The 24,542-nt window shown below is 49.3% G+C and overlaps 1 protein-coding gene across 1 annotated transcript in view; it reads left to right on the top strand.

Annotated features, from left to right (window-relative positions):
* Positions 1-24,542, top strand: part of NBAS (NBAS subunit of NRZ tethering complex) — an 892,343-nt gene that overhangs the window by 533,399 nt on the left and 334,402 nt on the right. The window contains exon 42 of the mRNA XM_030198850.1: positions 16,809-16,919. Coding sequence (XP_030054710.1) covers positions 16,809-16,919 — 111 coding nt within the window. The remainder of the gene's footprint in view (positions 1-16,808; positions 16,920-24,542) is intronic.

Here is a 24,542-nt window from a genome sequence, read left to right on the forward strand (position 1 = left end):
AGGACATCCAAGCCAGAAGGACATCTTCCTCATAACATCCAAAAAAAGTCTTTCTTGCAGCCATTTTTGAACAGGAAGTACATTAGGTTTCCTGTTAGAAAATACATCACAACATCCAACATGAACAGCTGTTTTACAAACTGAAATGTGCAAATTATGAATGCCAAAAAAACAGGTACACAGATGTCTGTCTGGCAGCATTTTAACAGAAATGGCCACACGAACGTCCTTGCAAAGCAGAGGGGCAGCCTAGTGGTCAGTGCAGTGGACTTGTAAACCAGGGCACCAAGGTTCATATCGCCCTACAACATTTTTATTTTAAAATTTAAGCCCTCTAAGAATAGGGAAATACCTACAAAATCCTGAGTGGTGTGTGAATCGATTTTTCACTCTTTGAAAAACTACAAAGATTAGGGAACCCTCAATGAAATTACATGGAAATACTTTTAAAACAAATAGGAGGAAATATTTTTTCACTCAAAGAATAAGCTCTGGAACTCGTTGCCAGAGCATGAGGTAACAGCGGTTAGAGTATTTGGGTTTAAAAAATGTTTGAACAAGTTCCTGGAGGAAACATCCATAGTCTATAATTGAGATGGACATGGAGGAAGCCACTCATATGGATCACCTTAAAAAGAGATGATAAAACCTCTGTGCACGTGGGTGTTGTCTACAGACCTCCGACACAATTGGATGATCTAGATAAAGATCTGGTCACAGATATCCATAAGTTGGGAAAGAAGAGAGAGGTGCTGTTGCTGGGAGATTTCAATCTGGATACTTTTTAAAGTGCTCTGCTCAGACAAATGGTGACGGAGCCCACGAGGGAGGGAGCAACACTGGATCTGGTGCTCACAAATGGGGATAGTGTGTCAAATGTCCGAGTGGGTGCCCACCTGGGCAGCAGTGACCATCAAATGGTTTGGTTTGATATGACGGCTAAAGTGGAGGGCGGCCACTCAAAAATCAAAGTCCTGGATTTCAAGCATGCTGACTTTAGTAAAATTGGGGAATACCTGAGGAAGGAGCTGATGGGATGGGAGGATGAACGAGAAGTGGAAGGACAGTGGTCCAAGCTGAAAGAAGCTATAAATAGGGCCACAAGCCTTTATGTAAGGAGAGGAAATAAAAGCAAGAGAACAAGGAAACTGATATGGTTCTCCAAACAAGTGGCTGGGAAAATAAAGGCTAAAAAGCTGGCGTTCCTGAAATACAGAAAAACTCAAGAAGAGAAACACGGGGAGGAATACCGGATGGAACTGAAAGAAGCCAAGAGAGAGATTCATCTGGTGAAAACGGAAGAACAAATGGCTAGAAATGTAAGGAGGGGTGACAAAAATTTCTTCAGGTATAGTAGTGAAAGGAGGAAGACTAAAAGGGGAATTGTGAAACTGAAAGATGCTGCGGACTGCTATGTAGATAATGATGAAGAAAAAGCAAATTTGCTAAATAGATACTTTTGTTCTGTTTTCACAGAAGAAAATCCTGTAGCAGGACCGCGATGGACTGGCAAAAGTACATGTGAAATTGGAGTGGATATAGCACCGTTCATAGAAGAGTGTGTATGAACAACTTAAAAATCTAAAGGTGGACAAAGCAGTGTGACCGGACGGGATCCACCCCAGGATATTGAGAGAGCTCAGAGAGGTTCTGGCGGGTCCTCTTAAAGATTTGTTTAATAAATCCTTGGAGACGGGACAGGTTCCGTGGGATTGGAGAATGGCGGAGGTGGTCCCTCTTCACAAAAGTGGTGATAGGGAAGAAGCTGGAAACTACAGGCCGGTAAGCCTCACTTCGATTATTGGAAAAGTAATGGAAGCGATGCTGAAGGAAAGCATAGTGAATTTCCTAGAAGCAAATAAGTTGCAAGATCCGAGGAATCTTGGGGTGATAGTATCTGAGGACCTGAAGGTGACGAAACAGTGTGACAAAGCGGTGGCTGTAGCTAGAAGATTGCTAAGCTGTATAGAGAGAGGTGTGACCAGCAGAAGAAAAGAGGTTTTAATACTCCTGTATAAGACATTGGTGAGGCCCCACCTGGAGTATTGTGTTCAGTTTTGGAGGCCGTATCTTGCGAAGGATGTTTAAAAAAATGGAAGCGGTGAAAAGAAAAGCTACGAGAATGGTATGGGATTTGTGTTACAAGACGTATGAGGAGAGACTTGTTGACCTACTACTACTATTTAGCATTTCTATAGCGCCACAAGGCGTACGCAGCGCTGCACAAACATAGAAGAAAGACAGTCCCTGCTCCAAGAGCTTACAATCTAATAGACAAAAAATAAAGTAATCAAATCAATTAATGTGTACAGGAAGGAGGAGAGGAGGGTAGGTGAACATGTATACCCTGGAGGAAAGGAGAAACAAGGGTGATATGATACAGACGTTCAAATATTTGAAAGGTATTAATCCGCAAACGAACCTTTTCCGGAGAGAGGAAGGTGGTAGAACGAGAGGACATAAAACGAGATTGAAGGGGGGCAGACTCAAGAAAAATGTCAGGAAGTATTTCTTCATGGAGAGAGTGGTGGATGCTTGGAATGCCCTCCCGCGGGAGGTGGTGGAAATGAAAACGGTAACAGAATTCAAACATGCATGGGATAAACATAAAGGAATCCTGTTCAGAAGGAATGGATCCTCAGGAGCTTAGCAGAGATTGGGTGGCAGAGCCGATGGTGGGAGGCGGGGCTGGTGGTTGAGAGCCGGGGATAGTGCTGGGCAGACTTATACGGTCTGTGCCGGGGCTGGTGGTTGGGAGGCGGGGATAATGCTGGGCAGACTTATGCGGTCTGTGCCAGAGCCGGTGGTGGGATGCGGGGCTGGTGGTTGGGAGATGGGGATAGTGCTGGGCAGACTTATACGGTCTGTGCCCTGAAGAGGACAGGTACAAATCAAGGTAGGGTATACACAAAAAGTAGCACATATGAGTTTATCTTGTTGGGCAGACTGGATGGACCGTGCAGTCTGCCATCATCTAAACGGTTCCGGCCAGTTATAGCGCCGCCACCAACATAGATCGCTGGCGATCTATTTGGCCGGCGACGTTCAATTATGCCCCTCCACGTTACACTGCTTACCCCAGGGTTGCTAGCATGGAATGTTGCTACGAATTGGGTTTCTGCAAGGTACTTGTGACCTGGATTGGCCATGATTGGAAGCAGGATACTAGACTAGATGCCAGACCCAAATATGGCTGTTCTTAGGCTTTTCTGGTGTCATAAATATTTAGGTACATTAGGTGTATATCTGTTTCTGGAGGACTTATCATTTAAAGAGAAAAGAGCTGAAGTGGGAATTGAACTTGGTTCCCCTGGTTTATAGTCTGCTGCATTGACCGCTGGGCTACTTTTGAGGCTTCCTTTCTGCTTTGTTCATAATGCCCATAATACCTGATGCTGTCATACAGCCTGGTATTCCTTTTGGTTTCACTTCCAGAGGAGAGTGAGGGGGACCGCAACCATTGGGGGATTCATGAAGGATCATGCCTTAATCCCTCCAGTGGTCTACTGCTCAATCTGAGCAACTTTTTTGCTTCCTGGACGTAACTGAAACATGTCGAAATGAAAATGTCATCCTTTTCAGACTTGGATGTTTCTTCACATTTGATTATCGCTGTTGGACATCCTAATTTTGGGCCTTCTCTTGTCCCACCCAAAACACAACCACAACATGCCCCCTTGCTGTTTGGATGAACTGCAGTGTAGAGTGTCCAGCTTCTGCAGTTCCAAAATTGCAATGTGGACATTTTTGGCAAATAAATTTTTTTGACCATTTTGAGCTATCTGTACGATTTGGAAATGAGCCCCATAGAGGCATATTTTCAAAACACTTAGCCTTCCAAAGTTCCATAGAAACCTATGAAACCTTTGAAGGCTAAGTTCTTTGACAATATGCCTCATAGTATCAGAATTATTTAGCAGGAATTTTCAGTATCATTATCCAGATTTACAGATAGAGGAATATCTAGCCTGAAGACTTTAAGAGGGGGGAGGCATGTTCTAGGCATTGTTGGACAGTCCAAAAAACTATACATGTACTTTCCATTCTACCATGAAAATACACACATATTTTTTAAAATTTGCTTTTTTAGAATTTACACCTGCTCAGATGTATACACAAGTATGAACTGTCATGCATCGCCCACCTGAAGGTGTGGGCTGAGTATCTGACTCACTGCACTTCCCAACCAAAGATGTGGGACATGAATTCCACAGCAACACAATAATCCAGGGTCAAAGTACATCCACAGACCCTTGGCAAAAGTCCAAAAGCAAAAGGGTGTACCTCAAGAAAAACAGTAATCCAAAAAGAAAGGTCCATCCATGATCCTCTGCAACAATCAATAGGATCCTCCACAGCAATCCATAGTCCAAGAAGAGATCCATCCACTACCCTCCATAGCAGTTCTCAATTCCTTCTGGCAAAAGGCTCTCTCTCACCTTTTCCAAGGGAGAAAATGGTCTCCAGCCCCTTAGGTCCACTAGCCACAGGGTCCTGACTTAGATCCCCCCCTTTAGGTCAGGGTGAGTTTCCAGTTCACCAGCAGTCCCACCCCCCTGTTAGCCCTAACAAGTCCTGACAAGGATAGCCTTTCCCCTGTGGGCCTAACAGGTCCGTTTTCCCTTTTTGGGTCCAATGTATAAGGAATGTTCACAGTTCATCCGTCTATGCAAACCATATGGGCACCTATTGCTCATCCCCAGCTGTCAGAAATCATGTCACTAGCTCCTAGAAGGGTTAGACCCCCCCCCCCCCCCCCTCATCATCTCCCTCTTACGTCAGGATGCGGATAGCATTGGTTTCAAAAAATGGGCGAAGCGATGTTATTTGATGAAGTCTATAAAAAGACCTCACGATTATAGTAAAGATATGTGTTGCAAAGGTGAGATCTGCATCAAATGTTACATCTTAATTTATTTGGTTTTTGCTCACACCTTTTTCAGTAGTAGCTCAAGGTTACATTCAGGTACACTGGATATTTCTCTGTCCCAGGAGGGCTCACAGTCTAAGTTTGTACCTGAGGCAATGGAGGGTTAAGTGACTTGCCCAAGATCACAAGGAGCAGCAGTGGGATTTGAACCGGCCACCTCTGGATTTCAAGACAGGTGCTCTAACCACTAGGCCACTCCTCCACTAATGGGATTGGTCCTGCAGAACAGTGGCTACCAAAGAGTCCTGGAAGGTGAGGAAGTGGACTCGGAAGGAGCTGTACTGTCTCAGGAAGGGACACCTCATGGGCAGACAGGATGGTCTGTGAAAGTCCCTTAGAGTGAAGAAGAGTCCTGGAGCAACCATGGATGTTGAGTCCCTATACACAAATATCCATCATTCAGAAGCTTTAAATATCATCAAAGACAATAGAAATGGGGCTGCTGAGGATGTGCAGCTGCTTCATGTCTGCCAGGAGAGGACTTCGAGAAAATATTTTTAAATATATAAAACTCAGTGGCATCATTGCGTCTCAGGGGTTGCAGGGTCAGATGCCTATTTGTTGGGGATTGGTCAAGCCAGGATGTAGTGTGGAGGTGATATCTGAAAAGAAGTGATAAGGCATTCTGTGCTCTGGAGTTTCCTATTAGCCAATGTGCAGCATTAAGAGTTCATTTCAGAGAAACTATTCCTCCAGCCCTTGGATTGGAGAGTTCAGAAAGCCATTCAGACTTGCTATGTGATGGGAAAGAGGGGAATTTAAGAAGGAAGTTAGAAAAGGAAAAAAAAATAGTAGAAAAGCATTGTACACGATAATGACATTACAAAAGTGCTACAAAAGTTTATGTGATGCACCAACTGCTACAATATAAATAACACATTCACTATCGTGATTCTGATACAGATATGTCCTAGCAACATTCTCATGTATTTAGGTATGAACACAGGATAAAATGCTTAGGATTTCCCTTCATCTCTGCCTATGAGATGCTTAATATGCAATTTCAGTCTTGACGATGCCTTCTGAATCCTTGCTACCCCTTTCCAGATTTTTTTTTAAATAGGCCTATAATATATCTATGAAAAAGGAGAAATCCTCTCAGATTTTTTGGCAGTTGAGATTTGACTGAATATCTGGAGAGGTCAGATACCGACCAAATGGGAATGGCAACTATGCTTATAATCAAAGCATTGGAGCAGGATCACTACTACTTATTGACGATGTTCTTTACATAGAAAAGCGAAGGCAGATAAGACCATATGGCCTATCCTGTCTGCCCATCCATGTCATCTACTCTCCCTTTCACTCCCTTAGAGGCCCTATATAATTGTCCCAAGCTTTCTTGAATTCAGATATGGTTTTCATTAGGGCTGCACGTTAATCTTTCAGTGCCATCCCCCGCCCACTCGCACGGTTGGTACGGCATCTCTCCCCTCCTGGACTGCGATTAATAATTAATGTATTAATCACAATTTTAAAATTTAAGTACAATTAAAAAGTGAGAAAGTGTGAAGGCAAGGGGAACACATGAGAGAGAGAGAGAATGGGCAAAGGTACAGAGGGGCACGAGTGAGAGAGAGAGTGGGTGAAGACATAGGGAGGGCACATGAGAGAGAGAGAACGAAAGAGAATTGAGTGACGGCACGGGGGGCACATGAAGATAGAATGGGTGAAGGCACAGGGGGGCACATGAGAGAGAATGGGTGAAGGCACGGGGGAGCACATGAGTGAAAGAGAGAATGGGCGAAGGCACAGAGGGGCACATGAGTGAGAGAGAGTGGGTGAAGACACAGGGAGGGCACATAGAGAGAGAGAGAGAGAGCGAAAGAGAATTGAGTGAAGGCACGGGGGGGGGGGGCACATGAAGAGAAAATTGGAGAAGGCACAGGGGGCCACATGAGAGAGAGGGAGAATGAATTAATTAGTGAAGGCACAGGGGAGCACATGAGAGAGAGAATGGGCTCAGGCTACCCCCAGTGCTGTGGTACCTGTTGAATGGCTGGTGGGGTAGCTGAAACCCCACCAGCCAAAGAAATCCACTGCTTGAATTACTCCCTTCCTCCTCATACTGCCTAAGGAGCAAGGAAGTCAGCAAGGTGCCTCCAGCCACCAATGCTTGCACTTTCCAAGCATGTGTAGTTTGTGCTGGAGGCACCCCGCTGACTTCCTCCCTTCTGCGGCAGCACAAGGAGGAAGGTGGCAACTTTGGCAATGCATTTCTTTGCCTAGCGGGTCATCAACAACCCCCCCACCAGTCAAAGGTATGGTATCTAATATGTGTGGGGAGGAGGAAACATAAGAACATAAGTTTTGCCATACCGGGACAGACAGAAGGTTTATCAAGCCCAGCATCCTGTTTCTAACAGTGGCCAATCCAGGTTACAAGTACCTGGCAAAATCCCAAAACAGTATAATTCATTTTATGCTGCTTTTCCTAGAAATAAGCAGTGGATTTTTCCCAAGTCCACCTTAATAATGGTTTATGGACTTTTATTTTAGGAAGTTAGGCAAACCTTTCTTGAATCCCACTAAATTAAGGGAGAGGTAATGTGTCCCCCTCCCCCATGGACTGCTGGATATGTCTTGCCTTTAATCGCACGATCAAAAGGTTTAATTGCGTAATTGATCATGATCAAAAAGCGTAATCATTGAATTAATTGCAATTAAACATTTTAATCAAACTACAGCTCTAGTTTTCGTTTACACCTTCTCCACCAGGAGGATGCTTCATGAATCCCACCGCCCTTTCATTAAAATAGTATTTCTAAGTTAATCCCCTTTTACCCTCATCCTATGCTAAAGCTAAAGATTCTGCTTTTATAAAATGCTGAATTAAGATGTTTCCCAATACCTTTGAAAACCATCCAAAAGAGGAAAAAGCAGTTTCGTTTGTTGAGGGTTACCCAGTTGTCAGACCTTTTTTTTTTGTTCCGTGATTTCCATGTAAATCCTTGATTAAGTTTTGTGGTGTGAATTACATCTTTTATGAGTCATAACCAGTGGCGTAGCCAGACCTGAGATTTTGGGTGGGCCCAGAGCTAATATGGGGGGGCACTGTGGAGGAGTAGTCTAGTGGTTAGTGCAGTGGCCTTTGATCCTGGGGAACTGGGTTCAGTTCCCACTGCAGCTCCTTGTGACTCTGGGCAAGTCACCTAACCCTCCATTGCCCCAGGTACAAAATAAGTACCTGTATATATGTAAACTGCTTTGTCATAGGTAAATTGAATAAATATAAAATAAAGTAGTAAGTGCTAATCTCTGGAATGAAATACTATATATTCAAGGACCCTGAGCATAATGAAAGTTACACTTTTAAGGAAAGTAACTTTAGAAATACAAGGAATGAAATAGTGTGAAAGGAAGGTACAAACTGCAAAAATAATACCAGCAGACCTGCTGCTCTGGTCTTTTAGAAGTTTAGTGAAAAACAGAATCTTGATTTTTTTTTTTTTGTTTCCTCATTTTTTATTTTGTTTGTTATTTTATGGTTCTTTTTATTGGGCCTCATGTCTTCTTAAAGTGAACATGAAAATGCTTGGAAACTATAATAAATGACAAATCAGAGGTGGTATGCACTGTTTTTACAGAAAGTGCATTTTTGTGGTGTCACTTCACAAAGTACACTTAGAGGTAGTAAAACTTATGCTCAAAAGTTTACGGTACTTAAATTTGTCACTAATGAACTACTATAATGGAAAATCATGCAAATAATTGGAGTGGAGGAGTGGCCTAGTGGTTAGGGTGGTGGACTTTGGTCCTGGGGAACTGAGGAACTGAGTTCAATTCCCACTTCAGGCACAGGCAGCTCCTTGTGACTCTGGGCAAGTCACCTAACCCTCCATTGCACCATGTAAGCCGCATTGAGCCTGCCATGAGTGGGAAAGCGTGGGGTACAAATGTAACAAAAAAAATCAGGTCATTAATGTCAAAAATCTCAAAAAGAATGTGAATGTGGATTTATGGGCCCGTTTTCACAAATAAAATAGCTAAACATCTTGAGATTGTTACTTTTTCAGAGCTCCTTGAAAAAAAAAAAAAGGCAGTTGCACAGTGGTGGCTACTCATACCCAGAATCACTGGCTTCCTTGCACTCTTGGTTGCAGGTGGGCCAGAGGCCACTGCAACTTCCGCCCAGCCCTGACATGGGGCCAAACACCTCTGTAGGCCCTACTTTTTACATCAGTGAATCTTAAGGGTAGCCATACTGTTTACTACTGTCTTCAGGACCCCAACTTACCCAAGGGTTCCAGGGGACAGAGGTCAGGCATAGTCCCACCCCTTACTCCTACTTTGGGTGGCTACCTGTATCAGAATGACAGTTTGGCTTCTAGCGGTATGGGTCAGTTGCAGCCATTTTATGGAAGGAGCCAGCAGAGTGGGAGCAATTGAGAATGTCTCTTGGCTCAGTGTCCTCTGGGTCTGAAAACTAGGAGAGGTGTTGGGAGAGGGGGCAGCCCTCAGAAACAAAGAGCAGAGTAAACACACATTCCATATCATCAAGCTGATCAATCCATAGACTGGTGGGTTGTGTCCATCTACCAGCAGGTGGAGATAGAGAGCAAACTTTTGCCTCCCTATATGTGGTCATCTGCTGCCGGAAACTCCCCAGTATGTTCTCTATCTCAGCAGGTGGTGGTCACACACAGCAGCAGCTCTGGCTAGGCCTCCAAGCCTAATCTTTAGGTTTTGTTGAGTGCCTGGGGTTGAGGGCTCTTTTGAGCAAGTGCAAACCTGGTGGTGCCAGGTCCCTCCTTTTCTCCCCCCTCCCGCTGGCTCCGTTAAAAAAAAAAAAAAAAAAAATTTAAACGTCCTTAAAGGCGTTTATTTCGACGTTTATTTAAACGTTCATTGCAGCTACTCACTGGGACACCAGTTCGTTACAGCTCGGAGCGGACAGCAGGTAATTTTTACCTTTTTATAGCGGGCAGGGGGTTCCCCGATTCTTCTCCTCGTGGCATATGGCGTCGGAGGGCGCAAAGGGTCGCTCCCCGGATCGCTTGAGCGCTTCTAGAGGGGATGCGGGGGTCTTACAGCCTGATTCGCTCTTGTTGGGTGACAGTTTCGTGACCGATGAATGTCCCGGTCCTTCCTCCGGCGTGGCGGTTTTTCCCGCCATAAACGGCCATCCCCCGCTCCTCGCCTCCGCCATCTTGGCCGGCCACGCGGCTCGGACGGCTTCTTCGTGGGCCGCCCTTGAGGTTGGAGACATTAATGCCATGAACGCCCTTAATTTGGGCGACGGCACAAAAGCGGCTAAAGTTAAGCGCCGTTCTTCCCGCGCGGCTCCTTCATGGAGTGTCGCGCCGGACGCCATTTTGGATGCGCAGCATGTCTCTCCCCCGCTCTTGCGAGCGCCGGTTGAGGGTGCGTCTAGGGCTGTTGCCCAGGCTGCGGAAGTGCACAGTCTGGGGGGTTTCTCCCCCGAGTTTGTTTTGCTGCTGCATCAGGCTTTCCTCATGCAAAACGCTGCCCCTGCTCCCTCGTCTGGTAAAGAGGTTGAGGTTCCCAGAGGTAAACGCCCTCGGGTTGATTCCCAGGCCTTGGAGGACTTTCTCTCCTCCGATGTAGATGAGGGCAGCGTGTCTGAGGTCTCCCAACGGTCCTTTGCGGATTCCTTGGAGGAGACGGATCCCCGCTCGGATGGAGCGGATGACCCCTCTGCAGCGCGGCTTTTTAGCCCAGAGGATTTGCCCAACCTGTTGTTACAGGCCATGGACACTTTGAAGATTTCCTCTCCAGAGGACGTCTCTCCCTCAGCCCCTGTTGGCTCTGCCATTATGCTGGGGACGAAGCGCCCGCCTAGAACCTTCCACGTGCATGATGCCATGCACATCTTAATTTCGGCTCAATGGGATGTCCCAGAAGCGAGCCTTAAAGTGGCTAGGGCTATGTCCCGCCTCTATCCTTTGGCTGTGAGTGAACGTGAGGCCTATCTGTGGCCTACCGTGGATTCTTTAATCACTGCGGTGACTAAGAAAACGGCGTTGCCGGTGGAAGGTGGCACGGCCCTAAAGGACGCCCAAGACAGAAGATTGGAGGCGGCCTTAAGGTCGTCCTTTGAGGTGGCTGCTTTAAGTTTGCAGGCCTCAGTTTGCGGCTCCTATGTGGCCAGGGCGTGCCTGACTATGGTGCAGCGGGCTTCCCCCTCGGATCATTCCTTGAGGGCTGATTGGCCGGCCCTGGAATCGGGCTTAGCCTATTTGGCAGACTTGCTGTATGATGTCTTGAGGGCCTCAGCTAAAGGCATGGCTCAGACAATCTCTGCGCGGCGGTGGCTTTGGCTGAAAGATTGGTCTGCTGACCACGCCTCTATATCCCGCCTGGCTAGATTGCCTTTTAAAGGCAAGCTGCTCTTTGGGGTCGAGCTGGACAAAATCGTGACCGATCTCGGCACGTCTAAGGGCAAGAAATTACCAGAGGTCAGGGCTCGGGCTAGTACTCGTCCCGGTACCTCCAGAGGACGGTTGCAGGAAGCCCGTCGGTACCGCCCGGGCAAGTCGGTTCCTCTGCCCCCTCTTCCTTCAAGAGGAATTTCTCCCCCAAGCAGCATTCCTTTCGCAGAGACCGCCGTCCCGGAGGTGCTCACTCCGGTCCTCCCCCAGGGTCTCGTACCCAATGACGGGGCCTTGGTCCACGCCCCAGTGCAGATTGGAGGACGGCTGTCCTCGTTTCTGGGCGAGTGGACCACAATAACTTCAGACGCGTGGGTGCTGGAAGTCATCAGAGACGGCTACAAGCTAGAGTTCTGCCGACCCTTAAAAGACGGGTTTGTACTCTCTCCCTGCAAGTCTCCGGTCAAAGCTGTGGCAGTGCAGCAGACCTTGGACAATCTGATCCGCCTGGGTGCGGTCGTTCCTGTGCCAGAAAGTCAGCTTGGCAAGGGACGTTACTCCATTTACTTTGTGGTACCAAAGAAAGGAGGTTCTGTCCGGCCTATCCTCGACCTCAAAGGGGTCAATCGGGCCTTGAAAGTGCGGCACTTTCGCATGGAGACTCTCCGCTCTGTTATAGCGGCAGTGAAGGCAGGAGAGTTCTTGGCTTCCTTGGACATCAAGGAAGCGTACCTGCATATTCCCATCTGGCCTCCTCATCAACGCTTTCTGCGTTTTGCAGTCCTGGGACGACACTTCCAGTTCAGAGCCCTCCCATTCGGGTTGGCTACTGCTCCGCGGACCTCTTCCAAAGTAATGGTGGTCATCGCGGCCTTCCTACGAAAGGAAGGGGTACAAGTCCATCCTTATCTGGACGACTGGTTGATCCGAGCCCCCTCTTATGCAGAGTGCGGCAAAGCTGTGGACCGGGTAGTTGCTCTTTTGAGCTCCCTGGGATGGATCATCAACTGGGAGAAGAGCCAGCTGCGCCCAACTCAGTCCCTGGAGTACCTGGGAGTTCGATTCGACACCCAAGTGGGCAGAGTGTTCCTGCCAGACAATCGGATTGTCAAACTTCAGGCTCAGGTGGACCAGTTCCTGGGAGCCTCTCCTCTTCGGGCTTGGGACTATGTGCAGCTGTTGGGCTCTATGACGGCCACGATGGAAGTAGTGCCCTTGGCCAGGGCTCATATGAGACCACTTCAACACTCCTTGCTGCAGCGCTGGACTCCGATGTCGGAGGATTATGCTGTGCGACTTCCCTTGGACCCAGCAGTGCGCAAGGCGCTGAGCTGGTGGATGCAGACAGACAAATTGTCTGCGGGAATGCCTCTGGTGACCCCAGAGTGGATGGTCGTCACGACGGACGCCTCTTTGTCGGGCTGGGGAGCCCACTGCTTGGGAAGGACAGCGCAGGGGCTCTGGTCTCCTGCAGAGGCAAAGTGGTCTATCAACCTCCTGGAACTCAGAGCCATTTGGTTGGCGCTTTTGGAGTTCATCCCGGTACTGGTGTGGAAGCCTGTACGGGTACTGTCGGACAATGCCACGGCTGTGGCCTATGTCAACCGCCAGGGAGGTACCAAGAGCGCCCCTCTAGCCAAGGAGGCTATGTGTCTTTACCAGTGGGCGGAAGCGAACCTGGAGCAGCTTTCAGCGGCCCACATTGCCGGAGTCATGAATGTCAAGGCGGACTTTCTCAGTCGCCATACCTTGGAGCCCGGAGAGTGGCAGCTATCTGCTCAGGCGTTCTTGGACATCACGAAGCGCTGGGGCCAGCCGAGCCTAGATCTGATGGCGTCATCGGCCAAGTGCCGCGCTTCTTCAGCAGAGGACGGGACCCTCGATCCCTGGGAGTAGATGCTCTTCTCCAACAGTGGCCGACACAAGAGCTCCTCTATGTGTTCCCGCCCTGGCCCATGTTGGGCAGGGTGCTAGACCGGGTGGCAAAGCATCCCGGCAGGGTAATCCTGGTGGGTCCGGATTGGCCCAGGCGTCCCTGGTATGCGGACTTGATCAGGCTCTCAGTGGACGATCCTCTGCGTCTGCCAGTGGAACAGGGCCTGTTACATCAGGGTCCCGTGGTGATGGAGGATCCCTCCCCCTTTGGTCTTACGGCCTGGCTATTGAGCGGCAGCGTCTGAGGAAGAAGGGCTTCTCAGACAAGGTCATCGCCACTATGCTGAGAGCGAGGAAGCGCTCTACTTCTACTGCTTACGCCAGGGTTTGGCGTATCTTTGCAGCGTGGTGTGAAGCAGGCTCACTTTCTCCCTTCACTGCTCCAATTTCTTCAGTGTTGGCGTTCCTGCAAGAAGGTCTGGAGAAAGGCCTGTCGCTCAGTTCCCTTAAAGTCCAGGTAGCGGCTCTGGCTTGCTTCAGGGGCCGCCTGAAGGGTGCTTCCCTGGCTTCGCAGCCGGATGTGGTGCGCTTTCTCAAGGGAGTTAATCACCTGCGCCCTCCTCTGCACTCAGTGGTGCCTGCGTGGAATCTCAACCTGGTGCTAAGAGCATTGCAGAAGCCGCCTTTTGAACCCTTGTCGAGGGCATCTCTGAAAGACCTGACGTTGAAAGCAGTCTTTTTGGTGGCTATCACTTCAGCCAGAAGAGTTTCCGAGCTCCAGGCGCTCTCATGTCGAGAGCCTTTTCTGCAGTTCACTGAGGCAGGAGTGACTATTCGCACAGTGCCTTCCTTCCTGCCCAAGATTGTTTCTCGCTTCCATGTGAATCAGCAGCTCTGTCTCCCTTCCTTTCGTAGGGAGGACTACCCAGAGGAGTACTCTGCTCTTAAATTTCTGGATGTGAGACGAGTCATCATCAGATACTTGGAAGTGACCAATGATTTCCGGAAATCGGATCATCTGTTTGTCCTGTTTGCAGGTCCTCGTAAGGGTCTGCAGGCTGCTAAGCCTACAGTGGCAAGATGGGTCAAGGAAGCCATTGCAGCGGCTTATGTGGCCGCGGGGAAGGTTCCGCCTATCCAGCTGAAGGCTCACTCCACGAGAGCTCAGGCGGCCTCGATGGCAGAGGCCGGATCCGTCTCCTTAGGAGAGATATGCAAGGCGGCAACTTGGGCTTCGGCTCATACATTCTCCAAGCATTACCGTTTGACTGTGGCTGCACGGGCGGAGGCCCGGTTTGGAGCTTCAGTGTTGAGGTCAGGGATTTCTATGTCCCGCCCTGGGTGAGTTCTGCTTCGGTACATCCCACCAGTCTATGGATTGATCAGCTTGATGATATGGAAGGTAAAATTATGTATAATCATACCTGATAATTTTCTTTCCATTAATCATAGCTGATCAATCCATAGCCCCTCCCAGATATCTGTACTGTTTTTATTCTGGTTGCATTTCAGGTTCAAGTTTAGTCTTCAGTTACTTCAGAAAGACTTCGTGTTCAAGTTCTTCCTTCACTTGGATTCTTCAAGAGTTGAGACGAGTTTGTGTTACAGTGAGCTGCTGCATTCCTCTCCCCTCCGTTTTACGGGGCTGGATTGAGACTTAAAATTCTGCCGGCACTCCCTCCCGCTTCGTGCGGCTGTAGGGCAGCTTTGTACCCCTCCCGCTTCGGCGGTGTTAGGGTCAGTCAGCTCCTCCCGCGGTTGCGGTTGCAGGATAAGCCAGATCCCCCCGCATCGGCGGGGTGGTGTCCCTCCCCCGCTCCGCGGGGATGAGCTGGACGGATTCCCCTCCCCCACTTGTGTGGGGATGAGCTGGGTTAATTCCCCTCCCCCGTTTCGGCGGTGGTGAGCTGGGCAGAGTGTCCCTTCGTGGGTGTAATTCTCTAAGTGCTGAGTCCTGCGGATGGAGCTTTGATATCGACATACTGAGGAGTTTCCGGCAGCAGATGACCACATATAGGGAGGCAAAAGTTTGCTCTCTATCTCCACCTGCTGGTAGATGGACACAACCCACCAGTCTATGGATTGATCAGCTATGATTAATGGAAAGAAAATTATCAGGTATGATTATACATAATTTTACCTTAAAAGGTATGCAAATAAAATCAACCTTTATTTGCACACCTTTTAAAATGTTTTTACTCCACTATTTGTTTGTTTTTAGATGTTTCTTGTGGCATTCTGGACTTCTCCCTTTGTTTTGCTGTTTATGTGGACCTGTTGAACATACTTAATCAAATCCAAATAACTGGAGAATAAAGAACTCAAAACAGAGAGCTGCCACCACACGGCCTGCTTGATCTTAGGTAGGCAACAGTCCTATCACTGGTCATTAAAGAACTCCAATGTTCCTGCTTAATCAGTTTTTAGCCTTTGGAAATTTAGTCTTTTTAAATTTTTAACAAAATGTGTCAACAGTTCTCACACTACTATAATCTGGGTGTCACCATGGAAAGGTCCCCCAACTGTAAAAATTAATGTCGGTATATTTCAAGATCACTTAGCTTGTGTGTTGAGCAGACTCTTCTTGCCACCAGAGAGACTTTCCAAGCAAATTGTTCCCAACAGGTTCCTGTTTTACCAATAAAAGCTGCTTCTGGGGGAAAGTACACTTCTATACTGTGGCTCTTAGGTTGTCAATATGAAAAATTTGAAAAACAGATTTGAAAAGACTCCCCCCCACTCCCCCATTTATTAAGCTGTGCAGCAATGCCGACACAGCCCATTCAAAGTGGACGTAGTAAACAGGGGGGTTAACATTTTCAAAAGCTAAAACATGATTAAGTTGGAACAGTGGAATTATTTTATGACCAATGATAGGACTGTTGCCCACTTAAGACGAAGCAGGTCATGTGCCAGATGCTTTGTGTTTTGAGGTCTTTATTTTCTCTATTATTTGGATTTGAAGTGTGTTCAACAGTTCCACATTACATTTGATAGAGCAACAAACTGTTTTGGTTTGCGTTTCGGATTCCTCCTAGACCATCAAGGTGAGTCTAGATCTAAGGGGTGGGGCCGGCCCTCAGGTTTATTGATACAGGGAACAGGGCCTAGAAGGATGGTGCTTGGAAAGTTGCTTCTTCACATTTTGGACCTGTATTGGGGTCGGAGGGGGGGGGGGGGGGGGGTTGTTGGGCCACTGACTTTGAAGGGTGTCTCTAGCATTAGCGTGCACTAAAACCGCTAGCATACCTTCTTAAACAGGGCCCAAAGTTTGTATACACATATTTTACCCAAGCTGAGCAGACACATTCTTGGGGACGGAGTTGGGGAAATATGCACCTGAAATAAGCTGGGAAATTTGTGCATTGTAAATAGTAGGTATAAATGTGTATATGTATACTTTCTGTAGGGTAATTTTTGAATGGAAAGTATGTGCATATTTTTTTCTCTGTCAAAATTGATAAAATTTATGCATATACCTTGAGAAATTAGGTGACCCTCAATAAGATTTGCTCTCAAAAAATAAAGCAAAAGTTAATATGTGAGAAAATGTTATGCTGCATGGTAAATTTGAAGACATGATAAGCTATATAATAATATAATGCTGTTTTATTGTCAAACATTTGAATATGTTTTCTCTCTTCAATTTTTACACCCATTTTCAAATCAAGGACCCTGGAAGAACATGTATATAAAATTTCTCTCTCACTCGCTCAACGTTATAATGTTTCACTTTGGGAAGTTTATATGACACATTTGGAGTTCCTCTTCACTGATAGTGGGTAAGCATTCTCTTTAAAATGATCTTTGTTTTTCTCCGAGGACAAGCAGGCTGCTTGTTCTCACGACTGGGTGACGTCCGCGGCAGCCCCCACCAACCGGAAATAAGCTTCGCGGGACGGTCGACACGCAGGGCACGCCCACCGCGCATGCGCGGCCGTCTTCCCGCCCGTGCGCGACCGCTCCCGCCAGTTACTTTTTTTCCGCGACTGAGAGAGTTGTGTTTTCCCCTCTCTCTCGTTTCAGCCGCCGGATTTTTTCGACCGCGTTTACGCGGATCGTCGCTTTTGGCCTGTTCGGCCTCTTCTTCTTCTTCTTTCTCTTTTTATTAAAAAAAAAAAAAAAAAAAAGAATTTTGCGCGTGTGGAGCACGCGCTCCTTCTTTTCCCTCGCTTTCTAGCGGGGACGCCTCGTTGCGGCCTAGTGGCCGCTCGGTCGGTTTCAGTTTTCGTGGTGTGATTTTGGCCACCATTGCCGACTTTGACTTCGCCGACGCGATTTTTCCGTCGATGTCCTCGAAGGTCCCGAGTGGATTTAAAAAGTGTGGTCGCTGCGGCCGGCCGATCTCGCAGACCGACACCCACGCTTGGTGCCTCCAGTGCCTCGGGCCGGAGCACAATCTCAAGTCGTGCGTTTTGTGTCTCGGTCTCCGGAAACGGACTCAGGTTGCGAGGCAAGTTCTGCGGGACCGTCTTTTTGGAACTTGCGCCGGCCCCTCGACGTCGACCTCGACGGCATCGGTATCGAAGACCGGTTCTTCGGTACCGGTATCGATGCCCGAGACATCGGCACCGATGGCAGCGACCCCAGGAGAACAGGTCCCGTCGGCCCGCCGGTCCGCCGGCGAGAGTGGGGTAGAGAGACCGCGTGGGCAGTCGGCCCCGGTCACTCCCTCAACTCGTGAGCCACGGGACCGAACCCTGTCGGACCCGGTACCCCGAGACCGAGGGGGATCGACCTCCTCCTCCTCCATGCCCTCCGGCACCGGTGACGTGCACCGGAAAAAAGACAAGAAGCGCCGTCACCGGGAGCCCTCGGTGCACCCTGAAGAGGAGTCGACGCCGAAGCGTCATCGCAGAGAGGAGAGATCTCCGTCGGTGGTGGAGGTACCGACGCGTCGGGGTTCCGGCACCTCGGTGCCGTCTCCTGGCCCCCAGCAGCTTCCGGCACCGACACCCTTACCGGCCCCACCGCCTTTCCCGGCAGCGGGCCTGGACGAGTGCCTCAGAGCCATCCTTCCGGGGATCCTGGAAGGGCTGATGCGCCAGGCTGTGCCGGCGCCGGGGGTGCTTGCGCCCTCGGCGCCGATGACTGTGGCGCCGGCGAGCTCTAGCCCGGCGCCGGGGCAGTCGACACCGCCGCCGCTTGCGGTGCCGGTCTCGACAGCCACGCAGGTGGAGTCCCCGTCGACGTCGATGGAGGGAGCTCCGTCCCCGCCGGCGCGGGAGTCCACCGCTCGACGACACCGAGACCTCGGTGCCTCGACGTCGAGCCGGGCCCGGTACCGGACGCAGCTACATGAGCTAATGTCCGATACCGAGGATGAGGACTCGTGGGGGGAAGAGGAGGACCCGAGATATTTCTCCTCAGAGGAGTCTACGGGCCTTCCCTCGGACCCCACGCCGTCACCGGAGAGGAAGCTCTCACCTCCTGAGAGTCTCTCCTTTGCCTCCTTTGTGCGGGATATGTCTATAAGCATTCCCTTTCCCGTGGTCTCTGTGGAAGAGCCGAGGGCCGAGATGCTCGAGGTCCTCGACTATCCATCACCACCTAGAGAGTCCTCCACGGTACCGCTGCACAATGTCCTGAAGGAGACGCTGCTCCGGAACTGGGTGCGACCACTAACTAATCCCACCATTCCCAAGAAAGCAGAGTCCCAGTACAGGATCCACTCTGACCCAGAGCTCATGCGGCCCCAGTTGCCCCATGACTCAGCGGTCGTGGATTCTGCTCTCAAGAGGGCACGGAGTTCGAGGGATACCGCCTCGGCGCCCCCGGGGCGGGAGTCTCGCACTCTGGACTCATTTGGGAGGAAGGCCTACCAATCCTCCATGCTCGTGACCCGCATCCAATCTTACCTGCTCTATATGAGCATCCACATGCGGACCAATGTGCAACAGCTGGCGGACCTGGTCGATAAGCTCCCGCCGGAGCAGTCCAGGCCTTATCAGGAGGTGGTCAGGCAGCTGAAGGCGTGCAGAAAGTTCCTGTCCAGGGGGATTTTTGACACCTGTGACGTGGCATCTCGTGCTGCGGCCCAAGGTATAGTGATGCGCAGGCTCTCATGGCTGCGTGCCTCTGACCTGGACAACCGCACCCAGCAGAGACTGGCTGACGTCCCTTGCCGGGGGGATAACATTTTCGGTGAGAAGGTCGAGCAGATGGTGGACCAACTGCATCAGCGGGAAACCGCTCTCGACAAGCTCTCCCACCGGGCGCCTTCAGCACCCGCCCCCACGGGTGGGCGTTTTTCCCGGGCACGGCAGGCTGCACCCTATTCTTTTGCAAAGCGTAGGTACAACCAGCCGGCCCGAAGGCCTCGCCAGGCACAGGGACAGCCCCAGCGCGCTCGTTCTCGTCAACAGCGTGCGCCTTAGCAGCCCCCTGCGCCTCCACAGCAAAAGCCGGGGACGGGCTTTTGACTGGATCCACGGGAACATAGCCGCCCTACAAGTGTCCGTACCGGACGATCTGCCGGTCGGAGGGAGGTTAAAATTTTTTCACCAAAGGTGGCCTCTCATAACCTCCGACCAGTGGGTTCTCCAAATAGTGCGGTGCGGATACGCCCTGAATTTGGCCTCCCTGCCTCCAAATTGTCCTTCGGGAGCTCAGTCTTTCAGCTCCCTTCACAAGCAGGTACTTGCAGAGGAACTCTCCGCCCTTCTCAGCGCCAATGCGGTCGAGCCCGTACCACCCGGGCAGGAAGGGCAGGGATTCTATTCCAGGTACTTCCTTGTGGAAAAGAAAACAGGGGGGATGCGTCCCATCCTAGACCTGAGAGGCCTGAACAAATTCCTGGTCAAAGAAAAGTTCAGGATGCTTTCCTTGGGCACCCTTCTGCCAATGATTCAGAAAAACGATTGGCTATGTTCCCTGGATTTAAAGGACGCATACACTCACATCCCGATACTGCCAGCTCACAGACAGTATCTCAGATTCCGCCTGGGCGCACGGCACTTTCAGTATTGTGTGCTGCCCTTTGGGCTCGCCTCTGCCCCACGAGTGTTTACAAAGTGCCTCGTGGTGGTGGCGGCGTATCTACGCAAGCTGGGAGTGCACGTGTTCCCATATCTCGACGATTGGCTGGTCAAGAACACCTCGGAGGCAGGAGCCCTCCGGTCCATGCAGTGCACTATTCAACTTCTGGAGCTGCTGGGGTTTGTGATAAATTACCCAAAGTCCCATCTCCAGCCTACTCAGTCTCTGGAATTCATAGGAGCGCTGCTGAATACCCAGACGGCTCAGGCCTACCTTCCCGAAGCGAGGGCTACCAATCTCTTGGCCCTGGCTTCGCAGACCAGAGCGTCTCAGCAGGTCACAGCTCGGCAGATGTTGAGACTTCTGGGTCATATGGCCTCCACAGTTCATGTGACTCCCATGGCTCGTCTTCACATGAGATCTGCTCAATGGACCCTAGCTTCCCAGTGGTTTCAAGCCACCGGGAATCTAGAAGATGTCATCCGCCTCTCCACCAGTTGCCGCACTTCACTGCTCTGGTGGACCATCCGGACCAATTTGACCCTGGGACGTCCATTCCAAATTCCGCAGCCCACGAAAGTGCTGACGACGGATGCATCTCGCCTGGGGTGGGGAGCCCATGTCGATGGGCTCCACACTCAGGGTCTGTGGTCCCTCCAGGAAAAGGATCTGCAGATCAACCTCCTGGAGCTCCGAGCGATCTGGAACGCACTGAAGGCTTTCAGAGATCGGCTGTCCTGTCAAATTATCCAAATTCGGACAGACAATCAGGTTGCAATGTATTACGTCAACAAGCAGGGGGGCACCGGATCTCGCCCCCTGTGCCAGGAGGCCGTCGGGATGTGGCGTTGGGCGTGTCGGTTCGGCATGCTCCTCCAAGCCACGTACCTGGCAGGCGTAAACAACAGTCTGGCCGACAGACTGAGCAGAGTCATGCAACCGCACGAGTGGTCGCTCCATGCCAGAGTGGTACGCAAGATCTTCCGAGCGTGGGGCACCCCCTCGGTGGACCTTTTCGCCTCTCAGACCAACCACAAGCTGCCTCTGTTCTGTTCCAGACTTCAGGCACACGGCAGGCTAGCGTCGGATGCCTTTCTCCTCCATTGGGGGACCGGCCTCCTGTATGCTTATCCTCCCATACCTTTGGTGGGGAAGACCTTACTGAAGCTCAAGCAAGACCGCGGCACCATGATTCTGATCGCGCCCTTTTGGCCCCGCCAGATCTGGTTCCCTCTTCTTCTGGAGTTGTCCTCCGAAGAACCGTGGAGATTGGAGTGTTTTCCGACTCTCATTTCGCAGAACGACGGAGCGTTGCTGCACCCCAACCTCCAGTCTCTGGCTCTCACGGCCTGGATGTTGAGGGCGTAGACTTCACTGCGTTGGGTCTGTCTGAGGGTGTCTCCCGGGTCTTGCTTGCCTCTAGGAAGGATTCCACTAAAAAGAGTTACTTTTTCAAGTGGAGGAGGTTTGTCGTGTGGTGTGAGAGCAAGGCCCTAGAACCTCGTTCTTGCCCTGCACAGAACCTGCTTGAATACCTTCTGCACTTATCAGAGTCTGGCCTCAAGACCAACTCAGTAAGGAATCACCTTAGTGCGATTAGTGCTTACCATTATCGTGTGGAAGGAAAAGCCATCTCTGGAGAGCCTTTAGTCGTTCGATTCATGAGAGGCTTGCTTTTGTCAAAGCCCCCTATCAAGCCTCCTGTTGTGTCATGGGATCTCAACGTCGTCCTCACCCAGCTGATGAAACCTCCTTTTGAGCCACTGAATACCTGCCATCTGAAGTACTTGACCTGGAAGGTCATTTTCTTGGTGGCAGTTACTTCAGCTCGTAGGGTCAGTGAGCTTCAAGCCCTAGTAGCTCATGCTCCATATACCAAATTTCATCACAACAGAGTAGTGCTCCGCACCCACCCAAAGTTCCTGCCGAAGGTGGTGTCGGAGTTCCATCTTAACCAGTCAATTGTCTTGCCAACATTCTTCCCCAGGCCGCATACCCGCCCTGCTGAACGTCAGTTGCACACATTGGACTGCAAGAGAGCATTGGCCTTCTACTTGGAGCGGACACAGCCCCACAGACAGTCCGCCCAATTGTTTGTTTCTTTCGACCCTAACAGGCTAGGGGTCGCTGTCGGGAAACGCACCATCTCCAATTGGCTAGCAGATTGCATTTCCTTCACTTACGCCCAGGCTGGGCTGACTCTTGAGGGTCATGTCACGGCTCATAGTGTTAGAGCCATGGCAGCGTCAGTGGCCCACTTGAAGTCAGCCACTATTGAAGAGATTTGCAAGGCTGCGACGTGGTCATCTGTCCACACATTCACATCACATTACTGCCTCCAGCAGGATACCCGACGCGACAGTCGGTTCGGGCAGTCGGTGCTGCAGAATCTGTTTGGGGTGTAAATCCAACTCCACCCTCCAGGACCCGAATTTATTCTGGTCAGGCTGCACTCTCAGTTAGTTGTTCTTCGTAGGTCAATTTCTGTTGTTTCCTCGCCGTTGCGAGGTTCAATTGACCTGGGTTCTTGTTTTGAGTGAGCCTGAGAGCTAGGGATACCCCAGTCGTGAGAACAAGCAGCCTGCTTGTCCTCGGAGAAAGGGTATGATACATACCTGTAGCAGTTGTTCTCCGAGGACAGCAGGCTGATTGTTCTCACCTTCCCTCCCTCCTCCCCTTTGGAGTTGTGTATTTCATATTTTTTGCTAGTCATTCAACTGGCGGGAGCGGTCGCGCACGGGCGGGAAGACGGCCGCGCATGCGCGGTGGGCGTGCCCTGCGTGTCGACCGTCCCGCGAAGCTTATTTCCGGTTGGTGGGGGCTGCCGCGGACGTCACCCAGTCGTGAGAACAATCAGCCTGCTGTCCTCGGAGAACAACTGCTACAGGTATGTATCATACCCTTATTCTGCAATTGTGTAACCAGTTATAGAAGCATTAAGTGTAAAGCAATAGCAGCAGTATGGTGTTTTTAATGCAAAACTGCAGTAAAGTCTGCACTAAAGGTTCAGGTTTTAATTTACATTGCTATATGTTTGGCATAGCTCATGCTGAGAATAATAAACAACAAGATGAAGTTTCTTAGAACCTGCAGAGCTTTCCTCATCAAATGTAATGATGATCTCTATCTGTGAGAATAATCTTAATGTGCCCTGCATTTCTTTGAAAATTCTTAAATTAGTCTACAGTAAGTGAAGAATTAATATTGATTTATATTGACAGATTGCACTCTGTATTCAATTACTCCAGAATCTGTAACCATCTGTCTGGAACCTTGTAAGCCACATTGAACTTACCAATAGGTGGGAAAATGTGGAATACAAATACAATAAATAAATAAGTAAAATAAATCTCCATGACTCCTGACTATATAACTAGATACTAAAAGAAGGCAAGGACACCTTTTGATACTTCACAAAGATTTTTTTGATTATTAAAGATCGTTATTTAGAAAATTTGCATAAAGCCTGAGACATTTTTGTTGATCCCTGATGTAGACTTTAATATCCAAGTTGTACAACCTAATGGGAATAAAATTCATACCATCGTTTGCATACAGTTTCTTCTTTTCTCTCACTAATGTTACTGGGACTATGGTTACTTAAAAGTTAGCCTTCCAGTTTGGGTAAACTTCAACGATGAGTGATATTGTCAAGGATATAACAAAATACCAATTAATTTGAATATGCAACTCTTAAATGAGCAAAGTAGAAATATCTGTTGATGAGTTTATAGTCTGCAGTGCTGTATATCTACTTTTCTGAAATAAACTACAGTGTTTGATTATGTTTATGAAGTTTGCTGCAGAGAAATCTAGTTATAATTTAGATTGTGACTGGTGTGATACGTTACACTCCATTATGATCAAATACTGGCACTACAAATTGGGCAGTGTCAAAATCATGGATGGGTCGTTTTATAATTGTGGTTGCAGCATAAGTCAATACTTGATTAAACTAGCAATCCAACAACGCTGCAAACTGACAGCATTTTACTCTCTGTCAACCTTAAGTTGTCTTCCTTCCCCCTCCCTCCACCTGACACACGCTCATAGCATGTGATATGAATGTGACACAAAAAATACACACTTGTTCTTCTTCTGTCCTTGAGTCATAGATAGAGAGTAACACGGTAATGGGTACTGTGGTAATAGGAAATAATTCTAAAAATTTTGTGGTAATACTATGGTTATTGTAAAGGGTTATAAAGTAGTAGTACTGCAGGGATGAGGAATGTCATAGCGGTAATTCCGTGGTAATTGGGGATAAGCCAGACCAATGTGCAGAGCTTACCTCAACTACAACTTTTGCTTCATACCACTTTTTGCCTTGCGGCCTCAGTATCTGACTTCCATCTGTGTACCTAAGCACATCTTTCTTTCCCTCTATCTCTCTGATTGGCTGGAGGTGTTAGTGAGCCCAAGTAAGC

The sequence above is a fragment of the Microcaecilia unicolor genome, chromosome 3 (assembly GCF_901765095.1).
Source record: "Microcaecilia unicolor chromosome 3, aMicUni1.1, whole genome shotgun sequence".
Taxonomy (NCBI): Eukaryota; Metazoa; Chordata; class Amphibia; order Gymnophiona; family Siphonopidae; genus Microcaecilia; species Microcaecilia unicolor.